Raw genomic sequence first — 14180 nt, 5'->3', positions numbered from 1 at the left:
GCATTGCTGTGGCTGTGGTGTAGGCTGGCAGCTGTAGCTCTGATTAGACCCTTAGCCTGGGAACCTCCATATGCTGCGGGTGCAGCCCTAAAAAGCAGAAGAAGAAAAAAAAATCTTTCCTGACAATGCCATTCCTTCAATGGAGGATTCATGAGAGAAGGTAAATTAGTTGTCTGGGCATAAAAAATGGTCTCCTCTCCTTCTTGCCATTGCCATTGTTTCAGCCTGAGGGAACCATGGCCCAGAGAGGCAAACCGATTGGCTTGAGGTCATACAGCAATAAGACCCAGCATAAAACCCAGGCTTCTCTCCTCCAAACGAACGCTGTCTAAAAAGGAAAGGGGGGTGGTAGGAAGGAGAGACAGGAAAGGAAGGATCTTTCTACTACCAAGGGTTCTTAATTTGGGTTCATAGATCTCCAATCCAGTCCAGACACAGGGTTTAGAGGGGTCCATGAATTTGGATGGGAAAAAAATTACATCTTTTTTTTTTTTTGTCGTTGTTGTTGTTGCTATTTCTTGGGCCGCTCCCACGGCATATGGATGTTCCCAGGCTAGGGGTCGAATCGGAGCTGTAGCCACCGGCCTACGCCAGAGCCACAGCAAGGTGGGATCCGAGCCGTGTCTGCAACCTACACCACAGCTCACGGCAACGCCGGATCGTTAACCCACTGAGCAAGGGCAGGGATCGAACCCGCAACCTCATGGTTCCTAGTCGGATTCGTTAACCACTGCGCCACAACGGGAACTCCAAAAAATTACATCTTTGTTTTCAGTCTCCTAATTGAAATTTAGCATCTTTTCGGTAAAGAATGTAACTCACTATAGTAATAGCAGTACCTGTGACTCTGTCACTAATAGAAATCACAGATTTTCATACCATATTACAGATGTTGCACATTTCTTGAAATATCCTGTAATCTCTATCTTAAAATCATGGTTGACATTAGACCTCCCCAGTATATCTTGTGATTAACAAAGAGCACATATATTACTATAGCACATATTTGCTTTTCCATGTTTTAGTAACTATATTTCAATACAGTCAATATTGTATAGTGCTATATATTTTATTTTATGCATTTAAAATATATTGTTTTCTGAGAAAAGGCCCAAAGCCTTCACCAGATCACCAAACAGGTCCATGGCACACACAATAAATGTTAAGAACACTTGTATTTGACTCTGGGCTCTGGGAGGACAAAGATTTGGTTGATTGTGTTTCTTTGTTGTATCTGTGTAACCCAGTTTCTATCAGGCACACAGCAGGTGCTCAATAAGTGTTTACTGAATGAAAAATAGGATGCCTCCCTAACCATCCTCCACACCTCCAACTGAGGGAACCAGTGCTGGTCTTTTTGGTCACCACAGAGGGATCTAGTTTTCTGAATTTAGTTTTGTCCCTACCAATCTGCTTTTGTTCACAGAAGTAGGTGGCACTTTAAAGGTCTTTCCCTAGGAGATCCTGTGAACCTCACCTTCAGGAGCAGGGCCCTCTGCTGCAGGGGCGTGGGGTGAGTTGTGAAGGATACAGAGACAAGAAGCTTCAGCATGGGAAGAGACCCTGGGGGGCATTGGGTCCACAACTCCTCATCTTCCTCCTGGTTTCTGTTTGGGGTCCCAGCAAATGGCCCTGTCTTCACTGGTCTTCAGCAAAGATTATATTTTGGAGTTGGATGTGACCTTCTAAAACAGTCCTCCCTTTTGGAGGACCAGACTAGGCAGGACCTGAAGCCACACCACATACTGAGGAGTGAGGGCACAGGGAACAAGATGTCACCCTAGGCAAAGAACATCCTCTTATCCCATACTTAAGTCCAGGACATGAGCACCCTGGCCAACTGTATTAGAATCCCGTAATTGTGTCCTAACAGTGTCCCTGAAGTCAGAGGTCCTCTGTGACAGGGTAGGTGAAGAGGAGCCACAAATGCCAGGATGAAAGGCTTGGGATTTGAATAAAGGGACAGAGAGGACGGGCAAGAGCATGATGAAGGCCAGGCTTCAAGAGGTCTGCTTCAAGGCTAGACTCCATCTTGGGATCTTAGCCTGGTTGCTTCGCCTGGGCTGATTCCCTGGCATGATTAGCCTAAATTTGCAGATGGGAAAACTGAGACCGTCTAGAAAGGATGAAGGAGCCAGTGCAGATAGAGGCAAGGATACCCAGGCCATCTATCTCTCAGACTGGCTGGGAGCTTCTTGCCAGGCTGATCCTTTCCTGGCCCAGTTCAGGCCCTTTGCCTCTGCTGCTTTCCCCTCCCCTCCACTTCACCATGTGCTCATTGGGAGTGGCTCCAAATACTGCACATAGGTGTCTCTTCTTTCTGCACAAGATGACTTGACTCAGCATCCTGCACTCTCAGCTCTGGCCCTGGGGCAAGGTGTTCTCCTTTCTGGGCCACAGTCTCTTCTACCCACTTCTGACAATGTTGTCCCATGCTCTCCCCCAAACATTTACCAAAATCTGGAATATATGCAAGATCTGTGGTTTTTTTTTTTTTTAGGGCCGCACTCGCGGCATATGGAGGTTCCCAGGCTAGGGGCTGAATCGGAGTCATAGCTGCCGGTCTACACACCACAGCCACAGCAACGACAGATCCAAGCTGTGTCTTCGACCTTCACCACAGATCACGGCAACACCCGGATCCTTAACCCACTGAGTGAGGCCACGGATCGAATCCACGCTGGGAACTCCAAGATCTGGTATTATGACCACTTCACAGAGGAGGTCCCATAGCAACCTGGAAGCTATCCCTGACTTCTCTTAATCTATCTTTTCCTATACCTAGAGCCTGTTGATTCCATCATCTTAAACTCACTCATAGAATAGACATATTTCTTGTCCAGGAGAATTCCAATTAATTTATGTAGCTACTTCCCCCTCAAGGAGTTGGAGTGTAATTCCCCATTCTTCAAGCGTGGGCTACACTTAGTGGCTTCCTTCCAAAGAGTATTGTATGGAAGGAGGCGGGTGGAGCAATTCTACACTGGAGAAACCTGACAGAGGCTATCTCAGCCAGGTGATCAAATTAACATCAGCAAGGATAAGGCATATTGATAGCATTTACCTTTGATATGAAGAGAGTGGTACTTTATTTCTGTGATCTTCCTTTCCCAAACCCATAATCCCAATCTAATCATGAGGAAAACATCAGAAAAATTCCAACTGGGGGACATGCTGCACAATACCTTACCAGTATTTCTTCAAATGTTGATGACTCCAGGTCATCAAAAACAAGGAAATTCTGAGAAACTGTTACAAAAAAGAGGAGTCTCTGGAGATGTGATGACTAAATGTAACGTTGTGTCCTGGATGGCATCCTGGAACATAAAAAGGAAATTAGGTTAAAAACTAAGGAAATCTGAACAAAATATGGATTTTAGTTAATAATAATGTATTGATATTTGTTCAATAATTGTGATAGATGCACCATACTAATGTAAGTTGTTAGCAATAGGAGAAACTGGCTGTAGGGTATACGGGACCTCTCTGTATTATCTTTGAAGTATTCTGTAAATCTAAAACTTTTAAAAAAACAATTTTTTAAAAACCTCCCATGTCTACCCCCATCACTGCCACTCTCACCGTAGGTATAGTGTCAGCTTCCTCACTGCTCTCCCTCCCTTCCAATCCATTCTCCTGGCAGCCAGCAGAGGGCATTCTGTAAAATGCAAATCTGACTATATCTGAAGCCTTCCAGCAAAATATGGCTGTTGGATGGAAAGTTCGGGAGGGATGTTGCAGAAGACAGACCAGGATATCTGTATAAATTATCATTATAATCCAGAAAGAATCTGGGAGGTTTTTCTGGTGTTCGTGAAAGTAAAGTTACCGTATCCCAAATTTAAAGTAACTCTGCCTTTCCAAGTTCTCCCAGATAAAGCCTGTTTTTCAGATGCCCAACTTCCGACCATCACACGGTTACAACAATAAAATTTTCCTTTGCTTTTCCTTTATTTCTATGCAAACGCCTCAGCCTGGGCTGTATTTTCTTGCCATTTCTCCCAGGCCCAATTCCAAGGATCCTGCACCTCCTTCCTAAGAGAGCACTCCTGCATTACTGGGTTGTGTAAGTCTCGACCGCTATCATTTTTATTTTACTACAGGCGATTGAGAAAAATGGACTCCTCAGGCTCCCCCACGCCCAAGCTCACACTAGGCCCGAGGAAAGGTGTGACGCACGATAAATAAAAAGATGAATCACTGAATAAATGAATGTTCTAGGGCGCAGGGCGTTTTTTGTGCGCGTGCGCGAGAAGGGAAGGCGTGGGAAGCTGTTTGCTACCTGCCCTGGTCTACTGCAGCCGCTGGGGAAGGGAGGGGCTTCCCCAGCCTCGCCCTGCCATTGGCCAGGATGGTCCGCATTGGCCTGACGCAACACCTCTGCGGCCCCCGCGGAGCTCGCCCCCACCAGCCGCCCCCACTCTCACCCCCAGCAACTACCTTCTTTCAGGCCACTGTGTAGACAGACGAGGCGGCTACTTGCGGGCCTGTGGGAAGGGAGACTGGCTGTTGGGGACCGCGCAGCAGGCGGGACAAAAGACTCAAAAGCAGCACTTTGAATTTGCTCAGTATTTTATTAGGATTATAAGGGTTCACAGGGAACGAGGCGGGACTTCTGGGGGAGGGGGACAGGAATACCGCAATGGCGAAGCGGCCTTGCATAGACACCGAGGCGGGCTAGCGGGCACAGCAGGGGAAAGGCGAGGAATGGAGGTGGAGGTGGGGGGAAAGGGAGGGAGAGAAGGGGAGAGGGAAAGAAAGAGAGAAACGTGGGAGAACAGGGTGGCAACAGAGCCCCCCAAGGCCACAGCGGCCCTCCCCGCTTTGGGATTAAGGGTGTCCACTCCACACAGCACGAGGAGGGGGATAGAGGGGCCCTGACCAAGGCATCACAATAAATACGTTTAGCAGCACACAGAAGCCTGCGGGGGAGGAGGGCCAAAAGGAAGGGGGCAATCCCCCTTACCCTCCCCCCAAAATAAGAACTCTGCAATTACTAAACCATAAAAATAAACTTTAAACCCGTGTACGAAGTGAAGTCAGTCACCCCCCAGAAGTGCAATGTGGGGCCGCTCGGCCCTAGCTGATAGGGAGGGCAAGTGGGGCAGGGGGAGAGGGATACAGAGAGGCAGCCCCCGCAAGGGTAAGACGTTTTATCCCATTTTGCCCCTCTTCCCAGGGTTGGCCCAAGGATTTTGGACCTGAAGCACCTCCTCCATGTCAGAGTCTTCTGAGTCTTCCCCTCCTTCTGAATCTTCTTCGATTCCTTCCTCTTCCTCACTTCCTTCCTCATCATCGCTGTCTTCACCTTCCTGCTCGCTGGCTGCACAGGGAGAGAGAGAACCAAGGAGGGGGAAACAGAGGATGTTGGTTAGACAGGCAGGTAGATGTTACTCTTACAGGGAACAGAGCCCACAGTCAAGGCTTTGCGGGGCCTGGGACCACTCACCAAGTATCTCTGCTTGAACAAGCAGCCAGGTGTGTATGTGAACTCCAGTAAGGGGAGTGAAGGGAAGCAGGAAGGCAGAGCAGGCTGCCTCTGTCCTATCAAAACTGATATATCTCTCCAAGTAGTGTTTTCTCCCCCAGTATGCAATGTGTGTCTCTTCCTGTGCTCTGACCTCAGCTGAATAAAACTTCTATTCATCCAAAGGCAGCTCACTCACTCCTTCTCCCCAGTCTGATCCAAAGAGGCCTCAGTGTGTCTTCTTCAGCCCACCTCCCCACCCCCACTCCCACCCTAGAGTTGTGCAGATAACTCTGCCTACCCTTTTCAGCAAGAAGAGATGCCACCGGGTAGGAGGGGATGGGGCCAGCAATTCCTTCAGTTTCCCTACCTAAAAATATGTGTAGATTGAGTGGACTTGCTCTTTCATTTCCTCCTTTAGTGCCTCTAGAAGTCTGTCAGGTATCCTATGGCCAAAACCCCCAGGAGTGTTTGGTTTTCCTGCTCCTTCCACCTCCTCCAAGGGCCTGCCTCTCCTGCGTCTGCTTACCTATAGCCAGGCTCAAACAGGCTCCCTTGCCTGCTCTCTGCCATCCTCCTCCTAAAAGGTTTGACTCTATTACCTTACCTCCTGCTCATTCCCTCCCCCTCCCTACTGTGCTATGGCTCTGCCCCCACCAATTCACTGAAACTACTCTTCCCAAGGTCACAGATGATCTATTCAGCCCCCAATCCAATGGACACATCCCAGTCCTCATTTTACATGACCTTTCAGGAGCACTGGACACTGCTGACAATCCCCTCCTTCTTAGACTATTCCACGACCTGGTTCTCCTCCTAACTCTACTCTCTCAGAGCCTCAGTTTCCTCATTTATAAAAGGTTACCTCATAGGAGTTGACATGAGGATTAAATAAGTTAAAGCTAGAAAATCACTTAGAATAGTGCCTGGCATATGCTTTACACTTTATTAATGTTAAGGGAACCCAATTAACCTTAACTGGCCCCAGGATCCAGAGCTAGGATTCTGCTCTGGCTTGTTATCCCTTCTTTACCACTCCCGGCTTCCCAGACATATCACCAGCCACCTGGCTTTGGGCCCACCTCTGCTTTATGTCCATCCAACAAGCCCTTCCAACTCCATGTTCCTCCCTGCATCCCATCAATCCCACCACCACACCCTTCCCCATCCCAGGAAGTGGTGCCTCCTTTGGCCAGTCATCCAGGCCGGAACCAAACCTGGCTGTCACCTTAAACACTGCCTTCTTCCTCAACCCCTCATGTGAACCCTTCCTCAGCACTTCTCAAAATGAATTATTTGGTGGACAGTGAAAAATAGCTTCTGTGATCAAGATATCTGGGAAATGCTGGCTTCTATAACGTTTAAATAGGATTTTTAGAGCAGGACTTATCAGAGCCTGTAAGGTGCCAACATATATGTGACTCTACATGAGGATATTATTGTATGCAGTTATTTCCTCAACATATTTGACCACTGAACCTTTTTGTAAGCAGTTTTTGGAACTGGTGAAGGATCCTCAGAAGACAATTTGGGAAAACACGCCCAACACATTTTCACCCTTTCAGGTCCTTTTACATGTGATCCCTTCCACCAAGAATGCCCCATAATGCTGCTTAATGTGAAAGCAGCCACTAATTCAAAGGTCACTTCCTTTCTCTAGTTCTCTCCTTCCCAATCCTGGAGACAGAATTAGCGCCTCCCTCCTTTGGCCTCACTGTTCATTTCACCCCCAGCTCCCCAAACAAGCCTGGGAGTTCCCAGAAGGCTAGTGCTGGGTACAGGGTGTGCTGAATTGCAATGTGTTTGCCACTTTTTCCCCCCTCTGTGTGTGTGTGAATCTATCTTTCTTAGTTCCACCCACTGTCTCCTATCTCTCCTCTCTGTTTCATTTTGTCTTGTGCTCTGTTACAACCTATATACCATCACCAAAAACTGAAATTTATTTCTCTGGTTTTGTTACATCTGTAAATTAAATGTTCCCTGGCTTTTCTTTGTTGAAAAATTTACACAGAATGCTCTCCTCTTTCCTCCACAAGAGCAGATTGTGCTCATGCCTTGATATTCTGACCCTGGGCAGCTTTTCTATGAGAGAAGAGAAAGGAGGTAAGACAGAGGTGAGGGTCTAGCTCACCTTCCTCACTGCCCTCCTCCTCTTCTTCCTCCACTGATGATTCTTCTTCGAAGATGTTCTCTACCTCGTCGTCATAGGTGCTGTTATGGTGATCCTTGTCAGAGTCTTCAAAGTCATTTTCGTAGTCTTCAATGTCTCTGTCATCGTCATCACTACCTTCATTGTCACCTTCATTGCCGTCATCACTGCCTTCATTGTCACCTTCATTGCTATCATTATCTTCAATGTCACTGCCATCATTGTCTCCGTTGTCACTGCCACTGTTGTCCTGGTTGTTGCCATTGCTGCCATGGTTGCCACCCTTGGGGTTCTCATCACCACTGGGGTTCTCGTCACCATCAGCATTCTCGTCGTTGTCATCAGTGTTCTCTTCATTGTCATCAGGGTTCTCTTCATTGTCATCAGTGTTGTTGTCTTCAGGGTTCTCACTGTTGTCATTGGGATTCTCATTGTTGTCATCAGGATTCTCATTGTTGTCATCGGTACTCTCATTGTTGTCAGTAGTCTCGTTGTCATCAGCACTCTCATTGTTATCAGTGGTTTCATTGTCATCAGGGCTCTCGTTGTTGTCGGTGGTCTCATTGTGGCCAGGACACTCGCTGTCACAGAGGCTCTCGCTGACGTCAGTTATCTCGTTGTCGGTGGTCTCAAAGCAATCAGTGGTCTCCATGAAGTCAGAGATCTTGATGTCATGGATGGTCTCATTGTCGGTGATACCATCACTGTCTGAGGTCTCGCCAATAATGTCTTCCATGATGTGATAGTCATCAGAGTCTTCTACGATCACCACCTCATATTCATCCCTGTTTTTACTGAGGGGAAGCCTGGGGTTGAGCATAGGGTTGGTGGGAGGTAGTGTACTTGGGGCAGACACTTTAGGTAAGTAACTGGGGAGGTAGTGGGCTACAAGAGTTCCCAGGGATGAGGGGAGGTGGGGAGAGTCCCATTTCTGCCCCTGACTGCCTAATTCCAGGCATCATTCCCCACTTATAAAACATATAGGATTGGATTATCTCAAAGGTCCCTTTTGGCTCTACAAATCCTGTGTGACACTAGACTAGTCTTTGCGCCATCCCTAACCAACCACCTCACAGCCATCAGTCCCCTCATCACCTTTCTTCCTTTTCTTGTTTCTTTCTGCTTGCCCTGTAGCCCCCTTCTCCCATCATGTAGTAACGCACAGGGTTAACCCACAGGTCATTCTTGATAATCTGTTGAAAGAGAGGCAGGGGAGGGGGGGAGGAAGAGAGAACAGAGTACAAGCCCAAGTGCCTACTCCCAATACCCCAGGGGCAAGCCTAGCAAGGACTTCCCTGGCAATGCCAGGAGGGGCCCTACCTCAGCAATCCTGTCGGCCTCTGGGAGGCTATGGTTTGAGAACCAGCTGAAGAAGCTGTGGCTGGCATCCTGGTTCCTGTGCCTGTGGGCCTGGGGTTCCTGGCCCCGGTGCCAGCGAATTGGGGTGGAGTGAGACACCAGCCGGCCTGGGGTGGGGGGGGGGGAAGAAGGCTATGGAGAAGGCAGGCACTGGACAAGGATAGATTTGAGGGGGGCATGAATTTGCCCTGAGACTGCCTCTTACCCGAGCGGTTGCGCTGGAACTCCTTGACAATCACCATATTTGTGAAGTAGGGGTTTGTCTGGAAGTACAGCTTCATTTTATAGCCCATGGAGATATGTCTGAGATCCTGTACCTGCTCAGGGTGGGGGTAATGGTGGAATTCCCCACCACACCGTGACCCCTCCCACCCAAACCCCCCTCACCTCCAAGGACCAGATTCCTTGCCCGGTCCTAGTAGAAAAGATATCTCTTTGGCCTGACCTGCAGATTGGTCAAGTAGCGGAAAATGTCTTCATCACGTTGGTTGATCAAGATTGAAATTTTGGGGTGGTTGAGGAACTGATGGAGGGAGCAGTTTAGGTCAAGGAGTGACTATTCAATGAGAAGGAGGGAAGGAAGGCCAGGCAGGGCCGGGCAGGGCTGGGCAGGGCAGAACAAAAGAGAGGCTGGAGCAGGAGAATTCCTTCTGTGTTCATGTGATATGTGTGGAGCAAGTGGATCATGAGACATGACCCATACTTTTATTCCAACTATATTATGTGGTGAGAATCTGTGTTTATAAAATGTCAAACCTGTGTATTAGGTGGTTTTGCCAGTTCATATTTGCCGTGTTTGGGTGCTGATAGTCTATGTCCAAGTGACGTGTCTCCGGGTGCTGAGGGCTTGTGTTCATAAGCCATTGTGTGTCTGGGGGTTGAAGGCCTGTATCCAGATGCTGCTGTATCTGGATGCTGAGGGACTGTCGTCATATAATGTAGTATTTTTGGGTGTTATGGGTCTCTGTCCACATGATATTGTGTGTTTGGGTCTGAGGGTTCGTGTCCAGACCATGCTGTGGTCTGTGTGCTGAGGACCTGTTGCCACATAATACTGTGCCTGGATGCTGAGAACCTGTGATCATGAGATGCTTTGTATGAGAATGCCAAGGGTCTGTGTCCATGTAATTCTATTAGGATGTTAACCCCCATGTTCTTAACATGTTGCATGTAAGTATGTGTATCCCCCAGGGACATCACCCAGAGATCAGTTTAACAATAGTGAAAAGGATTCTTTTTATTCTTCTCTTTCCTTCATTTAACTCCTTAATCTCCATTCCTAGGTACTCCTTCTCCTGATCTTTCAGGGCTCCAGCCCTTTTCTGGCCCCCTCCTCTCCAGCCAGGCTTGGGGTCTCCCTGGCATCTCAGCAGAGACCTAGGCTATCACAGGCATATATGACTTGGGCACCCCTTCTGGGCCATTTCTGTGTGCTCTTCCCCTCCTTCTTCACTGTCTCCGAGTCAGTTTATTTTTTGTGTGCCCCTCCCCTCCTCCTATCATCATCTCTGGTCGAATTTTTCTGCTGTGTGCCCCTCTACTATCCTCCCCCTTCCACCGTCCGTGATCCATTTTTTTATGTTATGCTCCTCCTCTCCCCCCTTTCCCATCTGTGGTCCAGTTTTTATGTTGTGTGCCTCCCTCCCCCTTCACGATCTCCAATCCAGCTTCTCTGATGTTTTGCCACACTCCTTCCATCCCTCCTCCACCAGACCACGTCATTCTTCCAATAGGGGCCCGCCCCCACACCCTTTCACCCATTCTGTCCCTCCCCCCACCCCACCCCCCATTTCTGGTCATGGGCTCTTGGCCCATGAGTATAGATGACAAGGATACTGCTTTGACCCAGAAGCCTGGGATATGCTGGATGATGAGATCTCTGCGCTCCAGGAAGGGTCTTCGCATCTGAATGAACTTGCGCTTGAGACGGAGGAAGGCCTTGCCCGCCTTGATATTCACCGCCTCCAGGTCCAGCTGAATGTTTTCCAGCGCCTGCAGGATGCACTCTATCTTCTCGGCATTCTTCTCTCTGCTTTCCTTCTTCACCTTCCTGGGCTTCCTCTTCCTCCTCCTCCTCCTCTTCCTCACACTCTCCTTTTCATCCTCGTCGTCGTCTTCCACGATGATGACGGTCTCTTCCCTCCCCCGTGGGCCAGCTAACCTCTGGTACCCCCGCCCCCTTGCGCTACAGGTTTCTAGGGCCTTCTCTCCTGCAAAGCTGCTGGGCTCCGTCACCTGGAAGTCAATCTCCAGGCTTCCCCCAGCAACCTCCGAGGGAGAGAATGTTTCCAGGCTCTCCGTGGGAGGGGGCGCCCCCCCATACCCTGACTCCATCGCGGGCTCCCAGCCGGGACCCCCAGCCCCCAGGGTGAAATACGCGCGAATCCCCCCCTCCTCTAGAATGACATAGGGCGGCGGCGGGGGCAGAGTGGGGCCCAGTCCCACCCCCCTCATGTCAGCCAGCACCTGTGCTGCCTCGGTTTCCTCCCGGAGCCTCGGGCGCTGCTGAGGTGGAGGCAGGGGCAGGCGCAGGAGAGGCGGCGGCGGCGGCGGCGGCGGCGGCTGCAGCTCGTTCTGAGGGGGCTCGGAGCCACTGAGGCGACGGGCCTTGGCTGGAGGCCCTTCATCCGGGCGGTCCATGGTGACCGCGTTCGCAGCCCAGGGGCTCGCGCTCAACCCTTCGCTCTCAGCCCGGCCGCCGCTGCCTGTCACACCTGAAGCAGAGCCGCCGCGCCTCACGCGACCAGCTCTGCTCTCAGCCTCGCTCTGGCGCTCCCTCCCACAGCGCCTGCCCTACTCCCTCCGCGCCAAGCACCAGGCCCCGCCCCCTCGCTGACGCCAGGAGCCGTCCAGGCTCGCCATTGGCTGCCAGCCGCCGCGGCGGCGCTCGCGCTCCCCCGACCCCTGCCGCTCGCACGCAATCTGCTTGCCAACACTGCACCTCATCACTTTCCCATTGGCTCCCCTCGGGCCCGCCAATCAACGTGCCGACTCCCTCAGTGACCAGAGGGGCAGGGCGGGGTGATTGGCCGCGGAGAGAGCTGAGCAGAAGAAGCCCCTGTCCCTCGCCCTTGCAGACGTTTTATCCAATGGGAAAAGTACCAGTGGTTCTGAAGATCCAAATGCAAAACAAAAAACAAGCGCAGGCCTTGAGCAGGATGTGCTCGGATAGACTCGGAGAGCCTCGCTGTCATTCTCCCCCTCCTCTCCCCTCCCCTCGGTTACTACGCACTTCTTAAATCTGCCCCTTCCCCTCGCCCAGGCTTTTGCTCCTTTGGCGGGGGCGAACTCGGAGGCGATCTTTTGGGGCTTGGGTGGCTCTAAAGGAACCTGGGGTTAAGGAACCTGGGGTCTTTGGTTGGGGGCCAGGTTTTGACGTGGCGTTTTCCATTTCGGCAAGATGGCTCTAGAAATAATAATCGCACCAAAAAAGTAACTTCCTCTGCGTCATGAAAATGATTGTGATTCGGTTTATCTGCTAGATCTTTCTAGGACTTTCCGTTTCTTCACTGACTCCGTACTTCTTCCCATCCTTTCCTCTCCATTTCCTCAATGTATGCTGTTTCCGAACTGCATTTTTGATTTTGGGAGGGCCAGCCGGATGGTCTCTCATGAGGCACGGTGGTGGGGTTCTGGCTTTGGTCTGGGATTCGCGTTATGGGTCTGCTCCTCACTTTTTAACCCTGAACAAATCACTGCCTCTCCCTGAGCTTGTTTCTTCTCTTGTAAATTAGGAGTCCCTAAAAAGACATGTAGGCAACTGCCCATTGCAGCCTTGTGGTAGCAGAGAATTGGAGGCAATCTAGAGACCCATCACCCAGGGGAATGGATAAGAAAAAATATGATATATGTATAAGATGGACTAGAATGAATTAGATCTACATAGGGCAACATGGCTGGATCTCTCAAAAACAGAATGTTGAGTGAAAAAAGAAACAACAAGATTTATAGTACAACACTGTTTATGTAAATTAAAACACACAATACCATACATTTTTCACAGATACACATATATGTAAATAAACATATGAACGATGGACTGGAAGGACATACAGTAAATACACAAGAGTGAGTGCCTATGTGGGAGGGGGGATGGAATCAGGGATGGGTAGTGAAGAGGACAAAAGAAAACAAAACAAAAAAACATAAGGGCCTCGCTTGGACCAGCATGATACAGCATGCCAAGAACTGAGGAGTATGGTCAACTCAATTCTGTGCACCTGAGAGAATAAATAAATAAATGGTAAAGTAATTGAGTGACCAAGGAACAGGCTGGCTGGGTAGACTTATAGGCTTGGTTTGTTTTTTTTTTTTTCCCTTGTGACCTCCCTCCCTTTGAATTTAGTCAAAGCTTACCCCAAATCCCAGCTGTATACATTGGATCATTTGGAAGGGCTCCAATCCCAGACGGGGCAGTCCCTCCAGAAGCCATTACTTTGCATGTGGGCCGCGGGGGGGGGGGGGGGCACTTCCTAACCCCAACAGTTCCCCCCAAGTTTGATCCCCAATTCCCGTCCCTATTCTCCATGGTGGTCCAGTTTCAGGAACACATTATCTGGGTTTTAGAGAGGAGACTGATACAGGAGTTCGAAGTGGTACCTGGGGAGAGATGGGGTTCTCAAGTATCCTGCTTGCTCAGAGCCTGGACCAAGGGAGGGAGATCTTATGAGATGGGAGTCAACCCTCTTGCTACGTATATACGTACCATTTTCAAGTACAGTTTTCAAGTTCCATCTCTCCGATCACTCTACTTCCTGCTGCAGGCACATACTCTATTTTGTCTCCTCTCAGGTGCGCATGTGTGTGTGTGTGTGCGCGCGCGTGCGCGCACGCGCCTGTGCCATATATGTCTCCACGTACAGGCATTTGCTCACATGTGTGCACCAGGCAGGGCTGCCCATCCCCAACAAAGTCACACAGACACCATACCTCCCCATATGTGGTCACACAGACAGGACACACACACACAGTCAGAAAGAGAAAACATCCAATATAGCATTGTTCATTTCAGTTTTCCATTTACAAAATCCAATGGTGAATCCAGGCAGTTAGAAAAAAGAAATGGAGGAAAACCCTCCTGCATGTTCCCTATCTACCCCCACCCCTGTCGTCCCCCCATCCCACCCCCTGGGAAAGGCACCCCCATCACCATCACTGAGAGAATAGGTACCCCCGCCAACCCCAGCCTCTCAGCCACTCTGGCCT

At 49.8% G+C, this 14180-nt stretch overlaps 1 protein-coding gene across 1 annotated transcript; it reads right to left on the bottom strand.

The window, feature by feature from the left end:
* Window positions 1-4554: 4554 nt before the first annotated feature.
* Window positions 4555-11762, bottom strand: TSPYL2 (TSPY like 2). The gene is made up of 7 exons (XM_047764983.1): window positions 10812-11762; window positions 9421-9498; window positions 9181-9292; window positions 8937-9082; window positions 8712-8809; window positions 7599-8410; window positions 4555-5323 (listed from the first exon to the last, which is right to left on the bottom strand). The coding sequence occupies exons 1-7, from the start codon at window positions 11613-11615 to the stop codon at window positions 5154-5156; spliced, it is 2220 nt and encodes a 739-aa protein (XP_047620939.1). The 5' UTR covers window positions 11616-11762; the 3' UTR covers window positions 4555-5153.
* Window positions 11763-14180: the final 2418 nt, after the last annotated feature.

The sequence above is a fragment of the Phacochoerus africanus genome, chromosome X, assembly GCF_016906955.1.
Source record: "Phacochoerus africanus isolate WHEZ1 chromosome X, ROS_Pafr_v1, whole genome shotgun sequence".
Lineage (NCBI taxonomy): Eukaryota > Metazoa > Chordata > Mammalia > Artiodactyla > Suidae > Phacochoerus > Phacochoerus africanus.
This window is presented reverse-complemented; position numbering and strand designations above follow the sequence as displayed.

Bases quoted from the DNA above. Each gene is read 5' to 3' on its own strand.
- TSPYL2 (XM_047764983.1), bottom strand. From the start codon at position 11,615: ATGGACCGCCCGGATGAAGGGCCTCCAGCCAAGGCCCGTCGCCTCAGT. The intron at 9,499-10,811 runs GTATCCTTGTCA...TCCCTCCATCAG, and splicing joins CAGGCTTCTGGGTCAAAGCA to TTCCTCAACCACCCCAAAAT. The intron at 8,411-8,711 runs GTGATGAGGGGA...GCTTCCCCTCAG, and splicing joins AAACAAGAAAAGGAAGAAAG to TAAAAACAGGGATGAATATG.